The 26,889-nt window shown below is 28.1% G+C and overlaps 1 protein-coding gene across 5 annotated transcripts in view; it reads right to left on the bottom strand.

The window, feature by feature from the left end:
- The window catches only part of LOC117175914 (growth factor receptor-bound protein 14-like), a 1,501,030-nt gene that overhangs the window by 126,856 nt on the left and 1,347,285 nt on the right, over positions 1-26,889 (bottom strand). For all 5 annotated transcript variants that reach the window (XM_033365756.1, XM_033365759.1, XM_033365761.1 and 2 more), the window contains one exon: positions 17,425-17,529. In XM_033365756.1, coding sequence (XP_033221647.1) covers positions 17,425-17,529 — 105 coding nt within the window. The remainder of the gene's footprint in view (positions 1-17,424; positions 17,530-26,889) is intronic.

The following is a 26,889-nucleotide window of genomic DNA, read 5'->3' as shown; positions in this document are numbered from 1 at the left end:
TAATTTTAAATTAAAAAAAAACTTTTAACAAATTAATTAATTAGATTATTTAGGTTGAAGAACTTTATTTGAAACCAATATTAAACGAATTTTTAACAGAACAGTTCAATTTCAAAAGAAATGGATGATTCTTCAACCTAGAACGTTAATTTTCTACCAAAAAGGATGAATTTGCAACAAGAAAATGAATTTTTAAACAAAGAGTTCCACTTTCAGCCAAGTAGTTGAATTTTTAACTAAAAAAGATGAGTTTTCAACCAAAAATAGTGTTTCAACAAGAACAAAATTAATTTACAACCAAAAACAGTCTAGTTTAACCGAAAATAGGATATTTTCAACTTTTCTACCAAAAAAGAAAAAGTTTAACTTCCAGCCAAGTAGCAGAATTTTTAACCAAAAAAGGTTAATTCTTAATGAAAAATATACAATTATTGCTAACAAAATAGTCGAATCTTTAACCAATACTGGTTCATTTTTGTCAATCAGTTTCATTTCTAACAAAAAATATTAAATATCTACCAAAAGAGATAAATTTTCAAACAAAAAAAATAATTTGGCATAATTTAGTTTTACTTTTAACCAAGTAGTTAAATTAAAAAAAAAATGTCAATGAAAAATATAATAGTATGATATTTTAACAACACAATAATTTAATTTAAAAACAAAAAGAGTTAAATTCAACAAAAAAGGCGAATTTTTCTCAAATTACATCTGAACAAATAATTTATTGGAAATAAAATTTCCAATAAAATAGATGAACTTGCCACTAAAAAAAAGATTACTTTTGAATAAAATAGTATAATTTTTAGTAGAATAATTAAAATTTCCGACCAAATGGTCGAATTTGAAGAGGAAAAATATTAAACTTGAATAAAAAACTATCGAAAAAAAAATGTTTGAAAAACTTTCAAGTCAAAAATACGAAATCAACAAAAACATTAGTTTTTACCCAAGAAAGATGACATTTTTACCAACAAAAACATTTTTCAATCCAAAAAGACGAATTTTTATTTAAAAATCCAAATGCTCAGAAAGATAGTAGAATTTTCAATTAATGCAAAAGAATTTTTAACAAAAGAACCTGATGATCACCAAAATTTAAATTTAAATTGAAAATTATTATAATTTAAATTGTATAGCTTAAGAACTTGTTTGAAGTAGTTTTGCTTTGAAAGTTTAAATAAGATTAGGAAAAGGCGTGATTAGATCCATACAGACGTTCGTCATATTTCTCAAAGAAACTTTATCTCGAAACGAAAAATGCATTGGTTTTATATATAGAAGAACGGGATCAGACGAATGTCTTTTATGATTTTGCGTTACAAAATTGGATCGTAAAACAAACGTAAACTTTCAAAGCATTTCTTCACCCTCTTTTACCGTACCTACTTTCTGTCCGATGCATCGAATCTTTTATTCGTGACGCTTGTCTGCTTGCATCAAATATATTAGTACGATCAAACAGGGGTTTCTCTCAAAATTGAATGTCGATTGCTCAATTACTTTAATTTTTAAATACCCTTATATGTTATACATTATTTGCGTTATATATTTAAACCTCCTTAACCGACCGTTAGCGCTAGGATGGGTGGCCATTCGGGATTCTCGTTTAGCCGAGTTTTTTTTCAGTGGGAAGTTTGATTCCGGGGATGGATGTGGGCACTCGATCCTATTGAATATCTAAATTTAAACTCGTCAGTCGATGATCGGATGTGCACAGGCATTTTGCTTTTCTGCAGTTTTCCACTTCCCTGACCAAATTATCAGGCGAATGCAAAATGAAAAATCCCCGTTGAATTTTTTGCAGGTTATAAATAGTAAGTTTTTTTAAAAATATTTGTGAGACTATCAAATATATTCGCCTTTTTAAAGTCGTGTCTAAGAATGGAAATGACTTCCTGTTTCATGAGAGGTCTAATGCCTTATCTTCGCGTTGGCACCAGAACCGCGGATGGAAATTTTTAATTTAACTTTACGAGTCCACCGAGACGAGCTACCTACTTTCGACTTCTCGTTAAGCCACAAGTTTCTTCTAAAGGAGAAAACTCGTCAGAGACAAGGAGCTACCAAATTTTTTCATATATATAAATTGCTGGCACTTGAAATTTTAGACTGTCAAACTTGAGTGGTCTACAATTTTTAGTTAATTTCAATTAAAAAAAGATTACTTTTCTACCATAAAAGATGAATTTTTAATCCGAAAAGACGAATTAACAAAATTAAATTCAAAAGTTTAAATAAAAAAGCTAAATTAAATTAAAAGGTTAAATTGAATATAAAAAAAGACAAATTTTTGACGAAAAATGTGACTTTAACAAAATAATTCAATTATCAACAAAACAGTTGAATTTTTAACCAAACCGTGTAATTCAAAAAAATTAGAAAAAAATGATTTTTTAACAAGATAGTTCAACTTTAAACCAAAGCTACGAACTTTTAATAAAATAATTAAATTTTTAACCAAAGGAACAAATTTTCAGTAATACAGTTAAATTTACAACCAAAGAGTCAAATTTCAACAAAATAATTACATTTTTAATCAAATAGTTGAATTTTTAACCAAGTATCTTCAACCAAAATTACGAACTTTCAACCGAGGAGATTAATTTCAAATAAAAAAAATAAAAAATTCAACAAAGTAAATGAATATTTAAAAAAATCATTGAATTTTCAACATTTTCTACCAAAAAATCCGAATTCTCAGCCAAAAAACGCCAATATTTAATCAAAAATGAAATACTGACATTTTTAGTTAAGAATTTATTTTAAAACCAAAAAAATTTTTTTCAAAAAAATATTTGAATGTTTTACCAAATAAAAATTCAATTTTTAACAAAGTGGTTCAACTTTTACTCAAGTAGGCAAATTTTTAGATTGAAAGAAATTAATTTTCAATCAAAAATGGAATAGTTACATTTTCAGCTAAAAATGTTGCATTTTTAAAGAAAAGAGAACAAATCTTAAGCCGATAAGACGAATTTCCAATAATACTGTTGAATTTTTAACCAAAAAAGGATATCTTTTTAATAAAACTGTTGAATTTGCAACCAAATAATGAAATCCTTAACTAAAAATATAATCGTCAGAAACAAAAAACTGAAAAAAATAAATATAAAAATAAAGCAAACAAATTATTAATAAGAATATTATAACGGGATGGCCGCCAACTTAATTTTCAAAATTCAAATTTCGAATTGAAATGATAAAATTCCAAATTTCTTTTATATAAACTCCTTCAATTGTTCAAGATTTTTTCAAAATCCCTGACTTTTCCGACTCTCCCTGACTGATGAAATGCCCGGACTATTTCTTGATTTTCAGGTTTTCCCTGACCACAGGGCACCATACACTCGAAAAACAATTTGGTTGACTGAACTAAATTCTGCGGTTGTCAGTTCTCTTTGTTAAAGAATTTGTTTCCTGAGTAGAAAATTATGTTCTTTAAACAAGAATAAAAGTTTATTGATTAAATCAAGACCTACTTCTGTACTCAAAATTACCTACTTAAAAATATTGTTCTACAATGTAATGTGACACCAAGGAATTGAGCAATCATTTACTAGTGTCCATGAAAGTTTTGAGTTTTTTCATCAGGTTGTGTAAAGTAAAAGGTGATCTGATTGTTTGGTTTTCTGGTTTTTTATTAATTAATTTTGTTTAATTTTTCAACAAGAAAGTCAATTTTCAATTATGAAAAATGAATTTTCAACCCAACAGTTGAATTGCCTTCGATGTCTAAAGCAGAGCTTATTATTCCTCACATTGTATTTAAATCTGCCCCATTTCTTTTTCCTTTTTCCCCGACTCTTCCACGTCTCCACCCCTTTTCGCTGCACTCTATCTTGCATAGATATAGTTGGTACTGGTTGGTCGATAGTTCGCGCGTAGCAACAGCAGGTCAGGCTTTTTAAACCGCAACTGCACAGCTCATCTCTTTTCTGTCTCTCTCGTCCTTTTTTCTTCTTTTTTCTCCCTCATAAGCCTCTCCTCCACAGACTTTTAATGATTCTAAAAAAATGTCACGAAAAATCAACAGGATAAGCTTCGAGAAAAAACGAGTCCGAGGGGAAAAGCGCGAGGAAGGAAATTGGAACGAGATTCAGATTAAAGAGATTGAGAAAAATTAGCTACCTAAACAAGATGAACCGTATCCTTAAGACAGCTGAATTGGAAAATTTGATATTGAGGAAAAGCTCAAAGGAAACGAAGCTGTGAGACCAAATTAGTACCTAGAGAAAATGTAAAAAGTTTTTAAATGAGTTCATCAGTCAGGATGTAATATTCCTTACTATATCTGTCTCACCGCTAATCAAATCAAGTTTCAAGAAATATTAACCCGTTTTTCAGCCGAGTTAGAAGTTTTTAATTTCAATGCTTGAGAAATAGTGCGAAGATGACCTACTTCTGCAATGTTAATAGAAAATGTAATATGACGCCAGAGAATTGAGAGAGCATTTTCCGGTGTAATATGACACCAGAAAATTGAGAAGTCATTTTCTTGTATTTATGGGGGTTTTAAGTTTTTCCATAAGGTTTTTTTAAACTAAAAGGTGTTCTGAGTATTTAGTTTTCTGGTCACTATTGATTAATTTCGTATTTTTTTAATGAGAAGGTCAATTGTTAATAAAGAAAAATGAATTTTCAATCAAACAGTCGAATTTTAAAGACCAAAAAGATAAATTTTTAGCCACGCAGTTACAATAGCAACCAAACAGATGAACTCGCTAACAAAAGAGACGAAAATAGTTCAATTTTCAATCCAAAAAGGCAAGAAAGATGAATTTCCAATCCAAAAAGATGACTTGTCTACCATAAAAGACGACTTTAAAATCAAAAAGGACGAAATTTAAACAAAAAAGTTAAATTTTTAATGAAAAAAGATGACTTCAACAAAATAATTGCATTTTCAAAAAGAATACAAAACTTTAGCAAAATCAAATAGTTAAATTTTCAAAAAACATTCATACATTTACAACCATATAGTCGAATTTTGAAGCAAAGAAAATTAAAATTCAACCAAAAAAAGTTACATTTAAACCAAAAAGTTTAATCTTCAAGCCCGGAAGATGATTTCTTGAGAACAAATTTGGATCTAAATTAAATTTTAAGATAAAAAATGAACTTATAACAAACAAAAAAAAAAGAATTTTTAACAAGATAGTCAAATTTTCAAACAAAGAGATGAATTTTTAACATAGAAGATTGATCTTCTACTGAAAAAGAAGAACTTTCAACATTATACGTGAGTTTCTAAACGAATAGTTTAATTTTCAGTTAAAACTGAAATAGTTATATTTTCAGTAAATAAAATTAATTTTTGAACATAAACAACTAATTTTCAACAAAATAGTTAAATTTCAAATTAAAAAGACAAATCTTTAACCAAAAATATTATTTTTCCATTCTAAATCTTCAACCTCAACAGTGGTCAAGTTTCAACTAAGTAGTTGAATTTTAAATAAAAAGATAATTCTCTACCAAATTCTCGAATTTTCAAGTCAAATTTTCAAACAAAAAATTAATTTTTAAGAACAAAAAAATGAGTTTTTAACAAATTCGGTAAATTTTCAACCAAAGTGGTAAATTTTTAAACCGAGAAATACATTTTTCACAACAAAAAAAAAAGAATTTTCAACAAAATCGTTAAATTGTCAACCAAATAGTGGAATTGTTAATCAAGCGCCAATAATTCAAAACCAAAAAATATAATAACAGAATTTCCAAATAGCAACATTTAACCTTTAACCAAAAATATACTCTCTCAAATTTTTACTAATTACAAATTCAGGGTTGCCGCTTTGACCACATAAAAAATTCTCAGTCATCTTCCGGTTCGCAAACATTTGTCAGGGCCAATAAACTTAAAAAAGTCCAAGTCTAAAAAGCTAAAAATTTTTCCATTTGGAGTGATAATAACTGAGCTGCAAATTATTTAAAGCAATTTTGACTTACAAAGATTAAAAATTAAACAATTACAATTTTTATTATAAAATGGACACTTCTTAAATTAAAAGTTAAATTATTTTCATTATAAACAGTTTAAACATTCTTAAAAAGCTTCTAAATTGTATTTCACAATTTTGAAACATCTATACGTTATTTTCAATTTATTAAAATTTTTTATTATTTTTGAAATTTTTGCAGAACTTCGAAACATCTTTTAAAATTATTCAAATTTATTTTGAACATCTTTTAAATCCTGTAAAATAAAAATATTTCCTTAAAATCTTCAAGGCTCATTTTTGATAATTTTGACAATCTTTTTAAATCTTTTTAAATATTCTCTTAAAATTAAATTTTCAAAATAAAAAGTTATTTCCAATTTATCTATGAATATTAAGAAAATGTTCTATTATTCTTTTGAAGCCTTTCGTAATTATTTAAAAACTTCTAAATTTTTTGTTCAATGCCTTTAAAAATCTATATTCTGTAAGAATAGCTGGCTTTTATCGCTATACATAGAAACTTCGTTTAGATTATTTAAAATCATTTCAAATTTTAAGTTCATTTTTAGTCTTTTCAGACCTTCTAATTATCTGCTCAACTTAATCGATGTTTTTTCTAAAAATTATAGGTGTTCAATATTTATTATACATTCAAATTAAATAATTTTAATTGTACAATAGTTTTTTTTTTAAATAGAAGAATTAAAATTGTAACGATAAAAGTTTAAGTTTTTGTTTAGTTATGAATATTTGATTTATAATGACTTATTTTGCATAAAAAATATAATATTTGTAAATACAATAATTTGTTTACATGCTAAGATATTCCAATTAAAAAAGTTTAATTTTTAAAGTTAAAATCTGGAAATTCTTAAATTTTGCACTGATTACTAATCCTGTAAAATTAATTTTTATTCACTAATTAATCCTTAATGTCATATTACATAATTTTAGAACACAATTGGGTAAGTTTAAGAGATATTCAGAAGTTTTGAAACGATTAAAAAATAATAAAACTTTTTAAGATTTTTAAAGAATTTTGTAAAGTTCCACGAAAATAAAGACATTTTTTCAAGTTCCTAGGAAAAATTAAAATAATTTTTTATTTTGCAAAATTAATTTAAAGAGATTATTTTAAAATATTTTAGAAGATTTCCAAAATAGTTAAAGAATCTGAAAGATTTGAAAGCAATTTTTTTTTAATTGGCTGAATAAAGAAAAAATCCAGGAAAAATTTGGATAATTTTTAGAGATTATAAGGTTTAGAAGTCTGACAAGAATAAAAAAAGGAATTTTCCTTATTCTCGTGTGAAAATTTTAAATAATTTTTTATTTTGAAAAATTAACTTTAGGAGAAAATAACAAACGATGTCCTAACATTTTTGTAGCGCATTTAAAAGATTTGAAAGAAAAATGATTTAATTTGGTAAAATTACAAAATCAAAACATATAAAAAATTAAGTAAATTCAAGAAATATTTAGTAGAATTGAAGAGACTTAAAATTAATTTTAAACTTTAAAAGATTTTTAGAAATTTAGATCTTTAAAGATTTTAAAACTAAAGTTTAGCAGCTTTAAAATAATTTCGAATGTTTTAAGAGAAGAAACAAATTTTCTTAAAATTTCTGGGAAAATTTAGAAGATTATAAGGTAATTTAAAAAAAATTTTGAATGATATTTGAAAATTTCGAGCAAAATTCGTATCAGTTAAAAATATTTTCAGGAATTTAAGACGTTTTAAATACAGTAGAAATATTTGAAAACTGGGAAACATTTTCGAAAATTTATCAAATATTTCTTGATTTCTTCTCAACTTCTCAAAGTCCTCAACATATCTTTTAAAAAGACTCAAATTTTTCATATTATTTTGTAAAACCATGTAAAATAAAAAAAATTCTTTAAAATCTTCTAGATCCTTTTCAGACACGTATAAAATATTCAAAAATCTATTTTTTTTTTAATTTCCTCAAGATTATTGTGAAAATTATATTTACATCAATTTAAAAACAAAGTGATACTCTTGATTTGTTTGTTCTCAATTATCAGAATTTAATTTCAACATAGATTTATTATAATACTTCGAAAACTAATTTTCGATTAATTTGAATGTTGCCAAAGACGAAAAAATATTTGTTAATGGTCTTTCTTCAAGATTGACTATACGAATGGTAAAATATTTTAGTTTTGTTATTAAGTTTATTTGGTTAAAAAAATATCACAATTAAAGAGTTCGTTATTTAATTGTAATAGAAAACAATATTTTATGATTCATCATATATAAAAAAATAAGTTCTTCAGCACTATATTTAAAAATATTTGAATATCTGGGACTAATACAAAATAACAAAACCAGAAATTAGCGAAAAAAAATTCTCGAAAATATAAATTAACGAATTATAAATTGACCTAATTATAAAAGAAATGAATTGTTAAAACCCCATAAATATTTCTATTCTTGAAATTTAGGTTTGATGAAATTTAAAATCGCTAAAAATAATTAATAAATAATTAATTAATAATTAATTAAATTGTTTGGCTTATTTATAATTATTTTTTGTCAATTAAAAATCTTGTTCGAAATTTGCGAAATTTTACAATTTCCCAGTTCGCATTTTAGCGAAAAGAAGATAAAACGAGGAAAGGGGGAAGCTTCTTGGAAAAAGGGAAAAAAAGAGGAATTCTTGAAAAAAAGTGGAAAAGGGGAAAGAGTGTGGAGTCTTCAGACTGGTCTGGTGAGTATTTCAATACTGACCAAAAAACCGAGAACTCGTAACATCTTTTATTACTAAAGGGATCATGGTGGTCGTTTTGGAAATAAATCCCGTGATTTTGACAAGGACGTTTCGTTTCTACAAAACAACCATAGTCACCATATCTGTGTTCATCCTCCGTCCTCCATCCGTCACATCAGCTATACATGGCTGCAGTTAAAGTTTGACGATCGCCGCTTTTAGAACCGCCAGACGCTCGGGGTCTGCATCCCTCGCCCTCGCCTCGCACTCGCCTCGCCTAGCCGGATGGATATCGGAAGTGGGGCCGCTACGTGTCCCTGCAACTTCCGGTACCTAACGAATCTTCCCTCCCTCCCTCCCACCCGTCGAAACCCACTGAATCGATAGTCCTCCTGACACCCAAGATTCACCTGCCATCGTAAATTTGCATTTAGCTCTAGTTTCAAACTGAATCATAAATTTTAGTCTCCGTCAAATTCTTAGGACTAATACTCCTTCGTGCACTATTACCACGTTTCTGTAGAATTAGAATTAGAAATTCAGGCATGTTTTTGAAACAATTAATTTTATTTCTTTTTTTTAGGGATTTGTTATTTTATTATTATATTATATATTTTTATTTAAATATTTGGTTAAATATCCAAAAGTTGACAATATCATGTCCATGGAATTATGTAAGGACAATTACAAGTGTGCATCTTTTTAGTTTGGACGGCAGTAGACTCACACTATTTTTAAAATTTTAAAAAGACTTAATCATTGAAATAATTTTTTTATGTGTTTTTTTGGAAAAATAGGATTTTTAACACTAGTAATAAACTGACTGATAAGCTTATCAGAAAATATAACTATAAAATCCCTTTTTTTAAAGTTCACAAAAACTTTTTAACAAAATACTTGAATTTTCAACGAAATAATTAAATTTTTAATATAATAGTTGAAATTTCAACCTAGAAAAATAAACTCCCAACAAAAAAGTGACGGATTTTCAGCAAATAAGGAATTTTTACACAAGGAAGAAATAAAGTTTGTCTAAATTGTTGAACATTCAAGCCCAAATGGGAATTTTCTATACAAAAATTGAATTTTCAAACAATATATATGACTTTTCAGCAAAACATTATTTTTCCACAAAACTGAGCATTTTAACCCCGCAAAAATAAAATTTCAAACCAAGGGAATTATTTTTTTTTTTTTTACCAAAAAAAGAGCATTTTCATCTATAAAAACGATATACTTTAGAAAACTGAAAAGGTTAGATTTGCAATTAAAAAATTAATTTTAAACTAAAAAAATGCTGAAACTAAACAAAGGCTGAATAAACAGTTAACTTCTTAACAAAATGGGTCAACTTTAAACAAAAAAGATGAATTTTTACTAAACATATAAATCTTTAAAAAATGATACCTTAAAGAATTCATTCAACCAAATCTTTCAAACAAAATAGTTGAATAATTTAGTAAAGGAGAACAATTTTTAACCATAAAGTTGCATTTTCAAAAACATTTTCAAAAAATAGTTGAATTTTCATCCAAACAAGATTCCAGTTAGCTTTTCAAGATCAAAACATGATTTGTTTTAACAAAAAATAAGATTCTACGAAAAAAACACAAATTTTAAATTCAAAAAGACTATTTTTTCAACCAAAAAGAATCAATTAAAAAAAATTGAATTCTTAACAAAATAGTTGCATTTTTATTCAAGAAAAATGAAATTTTTACTAATACAGACAAATGTTTAATACAAAACGATGTTTTTAAACTTCAATTTTCATCCGGCAAAGATTTCAGTTAGTGTTTGCATACCAAAATATTTTTAAACAAAAAGTAAATTTGCTAAGAAAAAGTTAAAATTTCAACAAAAAAGTAGGATCTTCAACCAAAAAGCTGAATTTTTATCTAAGAGAGATGAATTTTTTTTAGAATAGATGAATTTTCAATTAAAAAAAAATGTCTACAAAATAGTTGAATTTTCATGCAGAAGAGATTTCAGTTCTTTTTTCAATTCTAAAACATTAAATTTAAACAAAAAGTAAATTTTTTGCGAAATAGTTAAATGTTTAACAAAACAGCAGAACTTTAAATAAAAAAGTATGACTTTTCAACAAAATGGTTGAATTTTCAACCAAACACTTGCATTTTTTTATGAGAAAGATGAAAATACTACTAAAACAGGTGAATGTATTAATCAAGAAAAGAGTTGAATCTTTATCCAAAAATGTTTCAATCTATATATATGTCCAAAGGACATATTTTCAAAACAAACAGTTTTCTTCTAAAAAAAATTTCACTTTAGTTATCAGCAACAAAATATGAATTTTAAACAAAAGTTTAATTTTCTATGAAGAGTTAAATTTTTAACCCAAAAAGATGAATTTTTAATAAAACTTATAAGTAAAACGATAATTTTCAGAAAAATGTTTTTGCAAATTTGCAAAAATTAAGTATATGTGTAAAGGACCCCCCCCCCCTTTCCGTAACAAATCAGAACAAAACAAGAACAAAAATCGGGCGTTAAGTATGTTCAGCTGTCTTGAAATCAAGGTGAGAATAGGAAAAGAAAAAAAGTTTGAAAAACGTGTCAATGTTTTCAACAGTTTTGGGGTTGTTAGCAGTGTTTTAGATTCTGGGTATTTTTTATGTACAAGCCCAGGGAGCACAAAACCATGAAAATCCCAAGAACGTCCTTGGAACATTCATAGGACGTCCTATGTCAGCACAATTGACGTCATATGCCAATAGAATTGACGTCCTATGGCAGCACAATCCACGTCCTATGTCAGCACAATCAGCTTCTATAAGACGTCTAATGTCCTAAAAATGTCCTAAAGACATAGGAGGTTCTCAGGACATATTTCGTACTGACGTCAGACGTCGTAAGAGCATCCCTAAGATGTCCAAAGACATGCACTAAAAGACGTCTTAGGGATGTCCCGAAGGCGTTTATAGGACAGCCTTAATTTTTTTGCCCGCTGGAAAGGGGTTGGAAGTTATATTCGATGTATTTAGATTTATTGGGTTTGGGGGAAATAAATTCTAAAACTTTCAAACTTAATCTAGTTATAAATACAAAAAAAAAACAGTCATCATACCGTTTGAAACTGACATTAATAATACGACCATGAAAATTAGTAATTTAAATATATATCTTTAAAAAAAAGTGCAGGTCAGCTGATAATTATTTCCTACATAAAATCCCTTATTGTACTTATCGCCGACTTTTGCAGGAAAAGTAATTTAAAATATTTATATGGTCAAGCAGGTGCAAGTTGATTTCCTAATAAGAGACCAGGGGCAATGCTAACTTCGAGAAACAATGTTGCAGAGGAGGTTATTACTGTAAGTGTAGCTTGTGTGAATTAAATACAAGTTTCTGAGAAAGCTGCAGGACACATGTTGTTTCTGATCGCGTGCCAGGTAGCACGTACATTGTACAATCTTCCGTGAAGATCGTTATCTTTGCGAATTTCTACGAAGATCGTTATCTCCTTGCTAGAATTGCTTCTTCGTACTCTTTCACTTTTTTTTATCAGTTTACTTTTTCATTCTCTCATTTTTCTTCTATTCTCCGAGATTAGTGCACTGTGTCGCTGCAACCGAGTTACAAGGTCAAGGCTTCCGAATCAGAACCTCGAACTTGAAGGATACAGCAGTTAATTCCGGGTGAACTTCGCGACCAACGAGGATGGGAGTTTCAAGCCAAAATTTTAGTGTGGCCTTCAATATTAATATTTACAACCGCCCTGAGAAAAAAAGTAAAGTTACGATAACGAAATAATATTAGGGAGCAGCTTCTATTCGTTGGTTTAAAAAAATAAACAATTTTTTTTTGGCTCATATAAAAATTGTTAAGTACTATTTTTTTCTTGTAAAAAATAATTTGTTGCTCATACCAAGCAAGTTAGTTTGGGAAAACAGTTTTATTGTGTGTGACTAATGTCAGGTATTCTTCGGGAAATACTACAACTGATTTATGAATTAAGAATGTTTGCTGTTTAGGGTTAGATGCCTATAGAAAGTCACAATAATTATTTTCCACGATTTGATTTTGGAATTTAGGATTATGAACACAGCTTCTTTTTGTTTATCGGAAAAAATAGAAGAAGAGGAAATGCTTTGATTTAGTGAAATGAATTTGATTCAAAGATAATTTTTTAAGAAAAAATCATTCGGTTGGCTTGACCAACCGGTTTTGTTACTCTTTTAACAAACCTACAAATTTGGTTGGGACAGCCAAACTTTTCTTCTGCCAAATAAACATTTACCTCAGTGTGGAATTTGTGTCTTGATGATTGCATTAATGAGAAATTGAATAAAGAAGCTTATGAAATCCAAGCCTTTCTATTTGATGCTTGAAAGATGACTCGATTAGAAGATATCGCTGTCAATTTGATTTAAAATAAGTTCTAACCTAGAGAAGAAAAAAAGGATAAGAATTCAAATGAAATTATAGAGATATACTGTAACATATAAAATGAAGTTATCAGTACCAATCAATTAAAACTGCACGATCCTGTTAGCTCTGTGAGTCCAATTAAAATTATCGATTAGCAACATGTATACAGTCGAGAACTTGGAGATAACGATAAATTGAAGCCTTCCCGGTTTTGCATTAAGAGAATATCGTAATTACGGTTGAAATGGGGAAAATTGATTTGTCACGTTCGGAGATACTGAGCATTAATACAAAGAGATTTCGAATCGATCGAGAATTAAACATTTTTTTGATATTTTACGGGTCAGACTTGAAAATTGAAATATTTGGTTGAAAATTATTTAATTATGAAATTTTCTCTTTTTTGGTTGACTTTAACCATTTATGATTGAAAATTAGAATCTTTTTTTGGTTGAAGTATCAACTCTCACATATTTGGTGAAATATCCTTATTTTCCTAATGATATCCTTCTTTCTAATCTCTTGAATTTCTATTTGCAATTCTTAAAAAATAAATAGAAACCTTGTAAAAAAAATTAGTCAAAGTTTGCAACATGTGCCTAAAAAACGGGTTTCGTAGCCTATTACATCGTTCATATCTCCCCCTTCCCCTCCTGATTTTCCTTCATATTATCTCGTCTTAAGTCTCGTTTAGATCTTGTACTGAATCTCGTCTTGAACCTCGTCTCGAACCTCGTTTCGAATCTCAACTCGTCTCAAATCTCTTTTCGAATCTCGCCTCGTCTCGAATCTTGCCTCGAATCTCGTCTTGAACCTCGCCTCGAGCCTCGTCTCGAATATTGTCTCGGGACAAAATTCTTGAATTTCTGTCTTTTAGAGGATGATTTCGATTCCTGGTATAGTTACATTCACAATTGCATCCATATCTATAGTACAGATGTTGAAAAAATATTTAAATCACAAAAGAAATTATGTTTTCAGTGAGATGCTTTAGAAAGAGATTTTGTCGCATTTTTTTATCAGGACGTTGGTTTTACCATCAATATTTTTTAGCGGTGCCATTCAGTTGATGCGACATTAATTTTCCATGGCGAATTTGACGGGGATTGCTTTAAAGTTTAAACGGCGCCGCAGTTCTTTCTTCTCAAGCGAAACGGAAAGCGGAGCGGATAAATCGAACGCAGAAAATTTATTATCGCCGCAGCAGGCGATAAACTTCCTGATATACGAGTTAGTACGTTAATTCGGCCTGGCATTTAACCGTTGCATAAATACAGTGCTGCTTAATGCTCGAAACGAATCGTGGTGGTTTCTAGAAAAAAAGAATGTGGTATATATGTATATTGTATATCTTCTGTAAATTCCCCGGATACGTTGGTCGGGAAACGATTATTCGCGTCTCTCTGTTAATTCGAAATTAAAAGCCACGTTTTACTAATGGTTCCAAATAATTCTATTTTTTATTTTAAACGATGAAAGGAAAAAACCTTATTAAATCATATCAGAAAATTCACGAATTGTCCCTTTTAAATTTGGTTATAAATGGAAAACAAAGAGTCACGCGATTATTATTTACGCAATTTTTTAATTAAAACATAAAATTGATATTGATTTTCAAAATTGCCTGAGTTTTTCCTGACAAACTCTTATTTTCCATCATTTTAATCTTGTAACATTTTTAATACATAATCTTTTATAAGCGGGATAAAACAATAAAAACTCATATTCCAATTTAAAAGTTTCGAATTTATTTATTTATTCCAAGGAAAAAGATGACTTTTCTATTGACAAAGATTTATTTTCGAGCAAAAAATATGACTTTTTAATAAAATACTTGAATTGTCAACAAAATAATGAAATTTGCAACACGATAGTTGCATTTGTTACCTGCAAATATGAATTGTCAACTAGAATTAAATTTAGAAATCAAAAAGACAAATATTCTTAGAAAATATTTTAATTTTATTCAAAACGATGAATTCTCAAGAAAAGATGTAATAGGTACGATAACGAATTTTTAACCAAGAAGATCACGAAGATTTACAACAACAACAACAAAAAGTGCATCCTAAACAAACAATATAATAGCTGATATTTTTACGGGAACATTTTTTCAACAAAATTGTTATATTTTTAACCGAATTTTGGAATTTTACACCTTTAAGATGAATACTGAACAACAACTAAAATGTAAAATTTAATATTTTAATTTAAAAAATGTCATTTGTAGTAAAAGATATGAATTTTAAAGCCAAAAAGACAAATTCTCAACAAATACAAATAATTTAAAGCTAAACGACAAAGTTTCTGTAAAATTATTAAATCAACAAAAAACTTAATTTTCAACTAAATGATTTAATTATGTGCCAAAAAAGAGGAAATTTCGAACCAACAAGATTATTCTTCTACCAAAAACGAATAAGTTTCAACTAAAAAAGGTCAATTCTCAATCAGAAATGGAAAAGGAACATTTGCGCTAAAAATAATTTATTTTAAACCAAAAGAAACAAATTTGCAACAAAATAGTACAATCTTCAAATAAACAGATAAATCTTTACTTTTTATTTTGATATTATGACATTATATAATTTTCAACCCAAAAACAAGGAAACTAAAGAGCAATCATAAAAAAATAGTTAAATTTACAACCAAGAGAGAATCTAGTTTAATTTAAAAAAAGCATTTATTTTCAACAAAAACCTAATTTTATACCAAAATAGTTTACTTTCCAACTACGAAGGATGGCTTTTTTTTAACAAATTGTGGAATTTTGAACAAAATAACAAGATTTTAAACTAAAAATATAATCATCAGATGAATGCAAATAAACAAAAATACATGAAAAATAATTCTATATCCTTTCGGGATAGTCATAATCACTAATCAACCAATTAAACATTTTATTATAATAATCTGGAATAAAAGTTAAAATAATAAATAAAATGATTTTCATTGGATACGTTGCAGCTATTATAGTTTGTACAAGATTTCGGAAAAGTCACTCGTCGTCCCTTTAAATTTTTTTTGTAATGTTCCGAAATACAGGTTAATAAAATAAATTAAAAAATTTACATTGAGTATATCGTAGGCAATGTAGCTTGTGCGTCATTTCGGAAAATTCACTTAATATCCCATTTGAAATGTTGTTATAATGTTCCGGAATAAAGGTTAAAAATATCAATAAAAAGAGCCACTGTGAATGGACTGTACATACTGTAGCTTATACATCATTTCGAAAAAGTCAATAATCGCCCCTTTAAAATTTGTTATAATGCTCCGGAATCAATTTGAACAAAATCAATAAAAAAAACTTAAATTGAGTAAATTTTAGCCCTTGCATTATTTCGGAAAAGTCAACAATCGCTCCCTAAAAATTTTATTTATAATTTTTCGGAGTAAAGGATAACAAAATCAATCAAAAGACTCACAATAGGTACATTGTAGCTTTGCATGATTTTGGGAAACTCACTAATCACCCCTTTAAATTTTTTTCTAGAAAGTTCCGGAATATGTTTAAAAAACCCGATAAAAAAACTTACATTGGGTACACTGTAGCCAATGTTGCTTGTACAGCACGCGGTTAAAGTCACTAATCGCCCCTTCTATAAGTTTGGTTATAGTGTTCCACATTAAAGACTAACAAAATAAATAAAAAGACTTACATTAGGTGCATTCCAGCTCATATATCATTTTGGCAATCCCATTATTCGCCTCTTTGAAATTTTTTATAATGTTCCAGAATAAATTGAAACAAAATCAATAAAAAAAACCTGCATTGGGTACATTGTAGCATGTACATGATTCCGGAAAAGTGACTAATCGCGTCCTCAAAATTTGTCTATAAAGTTCCGGAATGAGGTTTAACAAAACCGATAAAAACAACTTAGATTGGGTATACTGTAGCCAATGTTGCTTGTACGGCATACCGGGAAAGCCCCTTTAAGATTTTCCTATAAAGTTCTGGAATAACATTTAACAAAACCGATAAAAAAAACTTAGATTGGGTATACTGTAGCCAATGTTGCTTGTACGGCATACCGGGAAAGTAACTAATCGCCCTGTTAAAATTGTGTTATAATGTCCTAGAATAAAGGTTAACAAAATAAATAAAAATACTTACATTGGGTACATTTTAGCTTGTACAGAATTGCGGAAAAGTCAATAACAGCCCCTTTAAAATTTTGTTATGATGTTCCGGAGTAAAGTTTAACAAAAGCAATCAAAAGACATAAAATAGCTACATTGTAGCTTGTACGATTGTATACAATCTTGGGAAAATCAGTAATTACCCCTGTTAAATTTTGTTATAATGTTCCGGAATAAAGCTAAACATAATGAATGAGAAGACTTACATTGGGTACATTGTAGCTTGTGTATTCTTTGGGGCTGCCGCCACCTGTCTGCTCACACTGCTTGTTCTTGAAGGCTCGATAGTTCTCTCTGAGTTGCTTGCCATACTGAAATAAATAAGTAAGGCTCTTTTAAACAACAGAAACTCCTAATCTTACCAATGTTACTGTCGTCCCTCGTAGCATGAGTGAATACCTACTGCTAAGAGGATTCAAATTACTCGGGCCAAAGAGCAAGAGGATTTTAATAAACAGGACGATGAAGGGAATAGGAGATCAGTATGCAGAGTAAAACGAGAAAAGAAAGATGTAGAATAAGAAAATAAAAATAAATAATATTTAGTTACTCGGAGCTCGAATCAAATTGCCTGGAGGGAGTAGAATTTCCTTTGAAATTAGAAAACTGCGTTGTAATTATTAGGCGAAAGGGGAGAAGGCAATCAACTTTTTTTGCAAAGAGGCTTCTCCTCGCTGATTCATATTTATTACTTATACATACAGATATGGAAATAAATTCCACTTCGCAATTTCGACATGAAAGGGAAAATTTCACATGTGTGAGGGAGTTAAAACGTGTTCCAAAAATAGATCCATCCCTTTTCGAATGAAAAATAAATACTGATGTTTTTCCTATACTGCAGACATGACATCCAAAATGCTCTCAAAACAGGTGAAATAGGGTGACTTTTCATGAAAATAAGGAAATAAATTCTTGTGAATAATATGAATGTAGATATAATATTGAATTCAATATAAAAAGCTTGAAATTTCTAGGATTTCAAGTCAAAATATATTACATTTTCTATACAAAAATATGAATGTTCAACAAGGAGGTGAATTTTCAATCAAGAAGACAAATTTTGTTACCATGAAATAAAATATCATTTTTTCAACCTACGAAGGTGCATTTTTAAGCAAATTGTCGAATTTTCAAACAAAGAAGGTTAAAATTCTACAATAAAAGTTGTATTTCAAAAAAAGTACATTTTCAACTAAAAGGATGACTTTTTACGAAAAAAGATTAATGTTTAACAAAATAGTTCCGTTTACGACAAAAGATATGAACTTTTAATTTAAAAAGCTAAATTTTCAACTAAAAAGATACATTTTCTACCCTAAAAAAAAAATTTTCAACAACATGCATTCGACAAAATACATGAATTTTCACCCATGCAGCTGAAGTTTCACCTTGTAAATGATAAATTATCAACCAAGAATGGAACAGTTACATCCTCAGAACAAAAAACTAGTTTTTAACCAAAGAGTTCCATACAAGATGAATTTTTAAACAAATAGGCGAATTTTGATCCAAGCGCATAAACTTTTTAACATGAAGATTAATTTTCTACCAAAAGAAACAACTAATTTTTAATCAATTTGTTGAAGTTTTAAGATAGCAAGAATAATTTTATACGAAACAGTTATATTTGTTAATAAAAGATTAACTTTTTATAAAAAAAGTGAAATTTCAACAAAATTCAAGAATTTTTAACGAAACAGCTGTATTTTTTATTTAAAAAATTAAATTTTTAACAAAAGAGACGACTATTCAAACCAAAAAGACCATTTTTTTATAAAGAAATGGAATATAATAAAATATATAAAAAATGGATATGAGTTTTCAATAACAAGTTTTCCAAGAAATATGTATTATCATCAGAGAATAACATAAATTCTTAACGTCTTTTCAGACTAAATGGAGCTTTATATAAAATTATATTTTTTTCAGAAAAAAATTTAATTTCAAGAAAAAAAAAAATTATTTTTCGAACCAGAAGGAGAAATTTTGAACAAAAAATAGTATTTCAAGACGAAAATCTGACTCTTCAACAAAAAAGTTTTAACAAAATAATTGAATTCTTGATCAAAAAGATAACATTTTCAATAAAGAAACATAATTAAAAAAACAAAATGATGAAATTGATTTGAAAACAAGAAAATATCCATTTTTAACTATAAAGTTAACTCCTAAAGCAGAAAAGCGAATTAAAAAAAAAATTATATTATAACCCGGAAATATGGATTTTTAATAAAACAGTTCATTTTTAACAAAATAGTTTTACTTTCTAACAAACTGTTGAATTTTCATGTGTAAAAGATGAATTTTGTACAGAAGAGTTGAATTTTCGACCCAGAAATAAGAATGTTCAACAAGAAAGTGAACTTGTAACCAAATAGACGAATTTTCAACAAAACTTCTTCTTGACTTCTTCTTGACCAAAAAAGATTCATTTTCAACCAATAATTTGTATAAAAAAAATCCCAAGATAAATTTTTATCCAAATAGATTATTTTTTATTCAAACAGCTGTATTCTAAATAAAAAATTATTAAATTTCTACCAAAATAGTTGAATTTTTAATCCAAGACCAATTTTCAACACAGCAAATAAATTTTTGACCAAAATAAATAAATTCATGAAAAAAAGTTAATTTTTGACTAAATTTTATATTTTTTACACCAAAAAACTAATTTTCTATAAAGAAGTTGAATTTACAACTTCAAAATATTAATTTTTAACAAAAAAGTTATGTTGCAACCAGAAAGACGAATTTTCAAAAAAATAATTAAATCCTCAACTAAAAAAGAACATCTTTCAACCAAACAGTTGTATTTTTGACAAAACATGATAAAATTTCTATCGAAAAAAACGAGAAAAACGTTAAGTTTCTTGAAAACAGTAAAAGAGAAATTTTTTTAAGGGGAAACGAGGGGAATATGGGAAACGGTTTTGGAAATTCTCAATACTACAAAAAAGTTCTCGTGTTTTTTTGGCAAATAAAATTTCCTGTTGCTTTTTGCCTTTTTTTCACACAAGCTTTTCCCTCGCAGGAAATAAATCGTCCGGAAAAGTATAGATTCAAGAGTGTCAATTATGGGAGCCGATAAATATTCATCAATGTAGCCCCGAATTCGTTGGAGCGAAATGAAAATGAACGCACAGGTCGCACCTGGAGTGGCAACTACTATCGTGTAGAATCATTTATCGAGACGGAAATCGATCGAAATCGAAATGTGGCAGCCCACATAATAGGCCAGACCAAAGATAATTTAATGTCGAGAGGGACGGGGTCTTCTTCGACGAATCAAACTTTCTTAATTTCCTGTGTTACGTTTTCCTATTCTATTTTGCAATTTAAAGCACTGATTTGACTGGTGCAGGTCTTCGACTCACTTCAGGGATAAATAATAGTGTCACTAATTTTCTTTAAATGGGATCAAAATTTTCCAACTATGAGGAAAAACCTCTCTACAGTGGATAATGCCACCTAGAGTGGATAATAATCATTTAAAAATGTTAATTTATGGAAAATAGTTCATTTAACTTAATTGCAAATTAGGACACTATACGTGCTATTAATAAAGCAGAATTAAAATTAATTATTTGTCTTTTATTTGTGCTCTTAATTAAAAATTATTTACTGTGGGTTGCATTATCCAATGTTTTATTTCTGTTTTTTAAGCGCAATTTGCAGTTATCAGATCTAGTAATTTAAAGTATTAAAAATTAACTTCAATGCTGATTTAAAATGCTATTGTTTATTAAATAAATGATCAAATTTATTTTTTATTTATCGCAGGCTTCACAGTTTTTTCCTATTCTTTAGTAGAAAATTAATTTTTGTTTAGTGAAAATTAAGCTATTTAATTTTTGGTTGGAAATTGATCTTTTTTAATAGAAAATTCATGAATTTTTCTGGTAAAATTGTATTTTCTTAATGAAAATAATCTTCTTAGTTAAAAATGTAACTAATCCAGCTAAACATTTATCATTTTAGATGAAAATTCAACTTTTTTTAAACATTATACTATTCCAGTAAAAAATTTAACTATTATGTTGAAAATTTGTTGACACTAATTAAAAATTAATTTTTTTAACTGAAAAATCAAATATAATGTGTTGATACGAATAAGATTTTTGTTTTACAAACGTAAAATTTAATCATTTATTTTAGTACCCAAAATGTAGCGTAGTCTCACACTTTATTTTCAAAGCAAAATTTCCAGTTGTCTAACATAGTACTTCAAAAATATTGAAAATGAGCTTGAATTCTTTTATACCAATATTAATGTTTGGTTGACAATTTAATTATTTGGTAGAAAGTTCAACAATTTTTTTAAATAGTTATACTGCTTGGTAAAAAATCCGTATTTTTGGCTTGAAAATTCAATAATTTGGTGAATATTTTTTTTCTTTCTTGACAAAAAGATTTGTTCAAAATTCAACGATTTTCTTAAACATTCATTTTTTTTTAATTCATCTCTTTCTGTAGAACTTTCAGCATTTTTGGTTTATAATGCAACTGTCTGGTTAAAAATTAATCTATCTCGGTTAAGAATTAATTTTTGTTGTTGAAACTTTAACTGTTTTGTAGAAAAAATGTATCTTTAGCTTAAAAATTCAATTCCTTGCTTGAAAGTTGAGCTACTTTCTTAAAAAATAATTTTTTTAGATAAAAATTAATAATTTAAATAAAAATTTGTTGTTTTTTTGTTGTTAAAAACGAATTTTTCAAACTAAAAATTCAACAGTTTCGTTAAAATTTCAATTGATTAGTTAAAAAGTAACTTTTTGTTGAAAATTCATATTCTGGGGCAGAAAATTCAACTTTTATTTAGAAAATTATCAATTTGATATAGAAATTTTTAGAAATGACACAAATATAAACTAGAATTATTAGAATAAAAATTCACAGTACTTACTTAAAATCTATGTAATTTATTGAAAAATCGCTTTTTTGGCAGGAAATTAATCTTTTTGATTGAAAATTTAATTATTAAGTTAAAAATTTAGGTATTTTGTTAAAAATTTTTTTTTATAGAAAATTAATTTTTAGTTTAAACATGCAACAATTTGGTAAAAAAATTTTTGCATTTTCTTTAGAAATCATCATTTTGGTTGAGGATTTAACGATTTGTTTGAAAATGCATCGTGTTTGGTTCCATTTAACAGTTCTCGATTTTCCCTAAAATAAACAACAAATTGTTAGATTCCTCGGAACGATTTAAATTATATTTTACTTTGAAAAGTTAATTTTAAAAGAAATATTTGAAATATTTAAAAACATTTCAAAAACTTTCCAAAATTGTTGAAACAGAACTTTCCAGATTTCAAGACAATTTGTTAATTTTGCAGCATTTTTTATAATTCTAAAAAATCGGAAATGATTTTAAAGATATATAAAAGTTCGGAAACAATTACAAATATAATTGAAAATTTCAAAAGATAAAAAAAAAATTAACCAAATTGAAGAATTATGACGCCCTCAGAATAAAAATTTTGAAACTTTTTAAGGATTCTGAAAAGTTTGAAGTTAATATAACAATTCTAAGATTACTGTGCAAGTTTGTGATGAAAAGTTAAAAATATTTTAACACATTTTAAAATGTTTCTCAAAATGGGGCGACTGTGTAAAAAAAATCTAAATAAATAGTTATTCGAAATTTTTAATTTGAACTAAAAATTATTTTTCCCTTAGAACTTGATGAAATTTTTGTTCTCTACAATATGATTTTATATTATTTCTTATCGAAAACTGTACAAACAAAAAATTGCTAATAAGTGTAACTTACACAGATGTAAGTGAGGTGGTGAAGGGAATTCAAAGTGTGCGAGAATGTTGGTGAGGACCAGCCATATCGACCGACGTGGCTGACCTAAAATATTTCACACGTAACCAGCTTTTTGGAATTCTAACATTTTTATTTTAATACGTTATGCTAAATTAATATAATCCCATAAGCAAATTCAACTGTTATTGGTAAATTTTAATATTTTAATTTCAAAAGTCTACCATTATATTTTTTAGTTTTGCTAAAATTAATCTAGTTTGGTTGAAGGTTCATTTTTTTACATGAATATTTAATTATTCCGCTTTTTTCGGAAAATGTATCAAAAATAGATTTTTTAGTTGACAATTCAAATCTTTAGTTGAATGTTGAACTCTTTTCTTGACCATTTTTTTGCATTTAATATTCATAGTTTTAGTTGAAAATTTATATCTTTGGTTAAAAGGTTTAACAATATGAGGCTCATAATTCGTTTCGATTTTGAGAAAATTAGTCTTTTTGGTTGAATTCAACTGTTTTATATTTAAAATTAAATTTTGTTGTTGAAATATGAACTAAATTACATGTTTCGTTAATAATTTGTTTTTTTAGTTGAAAAATCAACTACTCTGCTTAAGTTAAACTATTTTGTAAGAAATGAATTTTTTGTGTGTTGAAAATGAATAATTTTAGTTAAAAATTCCATTATTTGTTCCTGAATTACCTTTTTTCTTCTAAAAATTCGCAAGTTCGTGTTAGAAACTCAGTGACTTAAAGCAAATTTATCTTGGCTTTATAATTAAACAATTTGGTAAAAAATTTAATTATTTGGTTATAGATTAACATTTTTGTTGAAAATTCATATATTTTGTTTAAAGTTAATAATTTTTGTAAAAAATTAAACTTCTTGGTTGGAAATTGATATTTTTGGTTGATAATTTAACTACTTTAGTTGAAAATAAAACTTTCTATCTAAAAATTAAACTATTAAAAGATTAGAATAAAAATTTCGCTATTGCATTTTTGGTTGAAATTTTATCTTGTTTAGTCTGAGATTCCACTCTTAGGTTAAAAATTCATTTTCTAGTTGAAAATTCAAGTACATGGTTAAAAAATTCACGTATTATGTTGGCAATTTATCTTTTATTGTAGAAAAATAATCAAATTTTTTGTTAAAAATGAAACTCTCGATTTAAACTTTCACTTCAATTTTATTTAACCTTTTTGTTGAAAGTTTCTGTTTTGCAGAAAATTCGAATTTTTGACTTTAAAATTCAACAATTTGGTAGAAAATTAAAAAGTTTGGTTGAAAATCAACTTTTTTGTGGAAAATTCATAATTTTTGTTAAAAGTGCTACTAATTTGATAGAAAACTTAACTTTTGGTGAAAAATTAAACTATATTAGAAAATTTAATTATGTCGTTGGATATTTTCTTCGTTTTTTGGGGTTCAGATTTCGTTTTTTTCTAAATTAAAAATTCAACCATTTCGCTCAAACTTTATCTTTCTTGATTAAAAATTTTCTTCTTGAAAATTCATTATTTTGCGAGAAATTCGTCTATTTGCGTAGAAAATTAATCTTGTTTGTCAAATGTATCTATTTGGTTGATAATTCAACTATTGTGTTAATAATTCTTTTTCCGTTGAATTCAATTGGTGGATATTTTGTTGTTTTTTAAAATTAGTTTATTTAATTGCAAATTTAACTGTTCTATTCTTGTTTGAAATTCTATCTTTTTTAATTCAAAATACAACTATCTGATTGAAAAATTATGATTTTTTTTAAATTCTTGTTTTGGTACAATAATGATCTTCCTGATAGAAAATAATTCTTCTTAGTTAAAAAGTTCTGTTTTTCGGTTAAAAATGCAGTTATTTAGTAAAAAATTCAACTAATTTCTTTAAAGTCTAATTGTTTTGTTGCTAAAAACATAATTTGTTGACAAAAATTAAATTTTGCAGGTCTTTAAAAATAAAATTTAAACACTCAACAAAATGTCTGGTTAAAGCAACCAGAATTTTGGTTAAATATGTCCTTACTATTTTTTCTGCTTAAAGTAATCAGAATTCTGATTGTTTCAATCAGAATTTCTGATTAATTTAACTAGAATTCTGGTTACTCTACCCAGAAAAATAGTAATAGCTTCTTCAACCAGAATTCTGGTTAATTTCACCAGAAATTTTTTTAAGAGAATAATAATTTTTTTAACAGTCTTAAGGCATTTTGTTCCTAAAGTAGAGGAAGTTTGAGCTTGAGTGCAAGCGAGAATAATACTGTGACTCAGAAATGATTCAAACTTCCTAATAAAACTTTGAGACATTTCAATTTGCATCATCCACTTCAGCTGGGTAGAGATCTATTCAGCTGGCACCAGTGTCGTTTCGAAATCGTAACTATAACAACATTCCTGGATTGCATTTCCTATCACAGTCGAGGTCTGTCTCAGACCTGATATCTTCAAACTCTGCTCGAGTCTCAACAACTCTGACATCAGGCATCATAATACCAGCTCATTCCCTCCAAGAGCTTGCCCTGCGGCAGGCTACACAGAAATTGAAAAGTCTTTTCTCTTTTCTCCGTTCTGCCTCTAAAAAATTGGTCTACCCCATCGAGAGAGTCTGAAATAAACACAGAAAGAAGTTGACTGTCTTGAATATTTTTTTGCTTAAATTATGAAAACAGATTCTATGTGGAGGCATCATGGAACTAAAACAATCGTCACAGCGAATGCTGAAGATTAAAATTCTGCAGACAGGGTGTCTACTAATGTTGGCTCATCAAATTCCAGGTTATTCTTGCAATCTTTTAAAATACTCTAAAAGCTTTGAAACCCTATTGAATCCTTATCCCTGAAATCAGTTGAAATTTGAGAAAATAGTAGAATTAGCTTAATTTTTTTCAAAATAGTTCAAAGTAGTCGCATCGTTGAAAAAAGTGTGAAAAAGCGTCAATAGTCTGATGAGTCCGAGGCCTAGGCTTTTCTGGAAAGTGGGTATTTCCCCTATAATTTTTGTCATTCAAGTTTGAATGTCTAGGACGAGACTGTGGACTGCCTCCCTTCAAATCAAATTCTTCCATTTCTCTTTTGTCTTTCTCGTCTTCAACCTGGTAATTTTGCACTCTGATCCGCATCTTCCTTGCAGACGCCTCTTTTCTGGAATGGCGCAAGGTAGTACTTAGCCATTTCTTGGGGTGGGCTTTGCCAACTCTTTCATCTACGAACCAAGAATAAGAAGCTGAAGAGCCTCCAAGGCTTCGCCTCACCGGCACCAAAGCGAGGTCTTGTAATTCGTTCACTCGTCTTGCTTCTTCGTCAAGTTCAAACTTCATCTTCCTCAATTTCCTCGTCTTCCCCTTTTTATGGGTTCGTAGCCCCATGTAGGAACCCTCATAGTTTCGGAAAGGTGTCCGTCTGTCGCACTTTCTTTTAAGAAGGTGAAGTGAGGGGAACTCAACTCAGAACTCCTAACCCACCAATCCTAACTCCTTACCCACAACTCCTAACCTAGATTACCGAATTCACAACTCCTGACACATAACTCCTAACCTACAACTTCTAATCCATAACTGCTAATCCAAAACAGCGAAGTCACAACTCCTGACCCATAACTCACAACTCCTATCTCCTAACCCACAACTCCTAACTTACATCTCCTAACCAACAAAATCTAACGCACAACTCCTAACCCAGAAACCTGAGTCACAGTTCCGAACTCCTTACTTAGAATTCCTTACCCACAACTTCTTACCCACAACTCCTTACCCACAACTTCTTACCCACGACTCCTTACCCACAACTCCTTACTCAAAACGCCATACCCACAACTACTTACCCACAATTCCTTACCTAAAACTTCTTACCAACAACTCCTTACTCACAACTCCTTACCCACAACTTCCAACTCAGAAGGGGAAGG

Source organism: Belonocnema kinseyi, chromosome 7, assembly GCF_010883055.1.
Source record: "Belonocnema kinseyi isolate 2016_QV_RU_SX_M_011 chromosome 7, B_treatae_v1, whole genome shotgun sequence".
In the NCBI taxonomy this organism is placed as follows: domain Eukaryota; kingdom Metazoa; phylum Arthropoda; class Insecta; order Hymenoptera; family Cynipidae; genus Belonocnema; species Belonocnema kinseyi.
The sequence above is the reverse complement of the archived record's forward strand: the minus strand, read 5'-3'. Positions and strand labels throughout refer to the sequence as shown.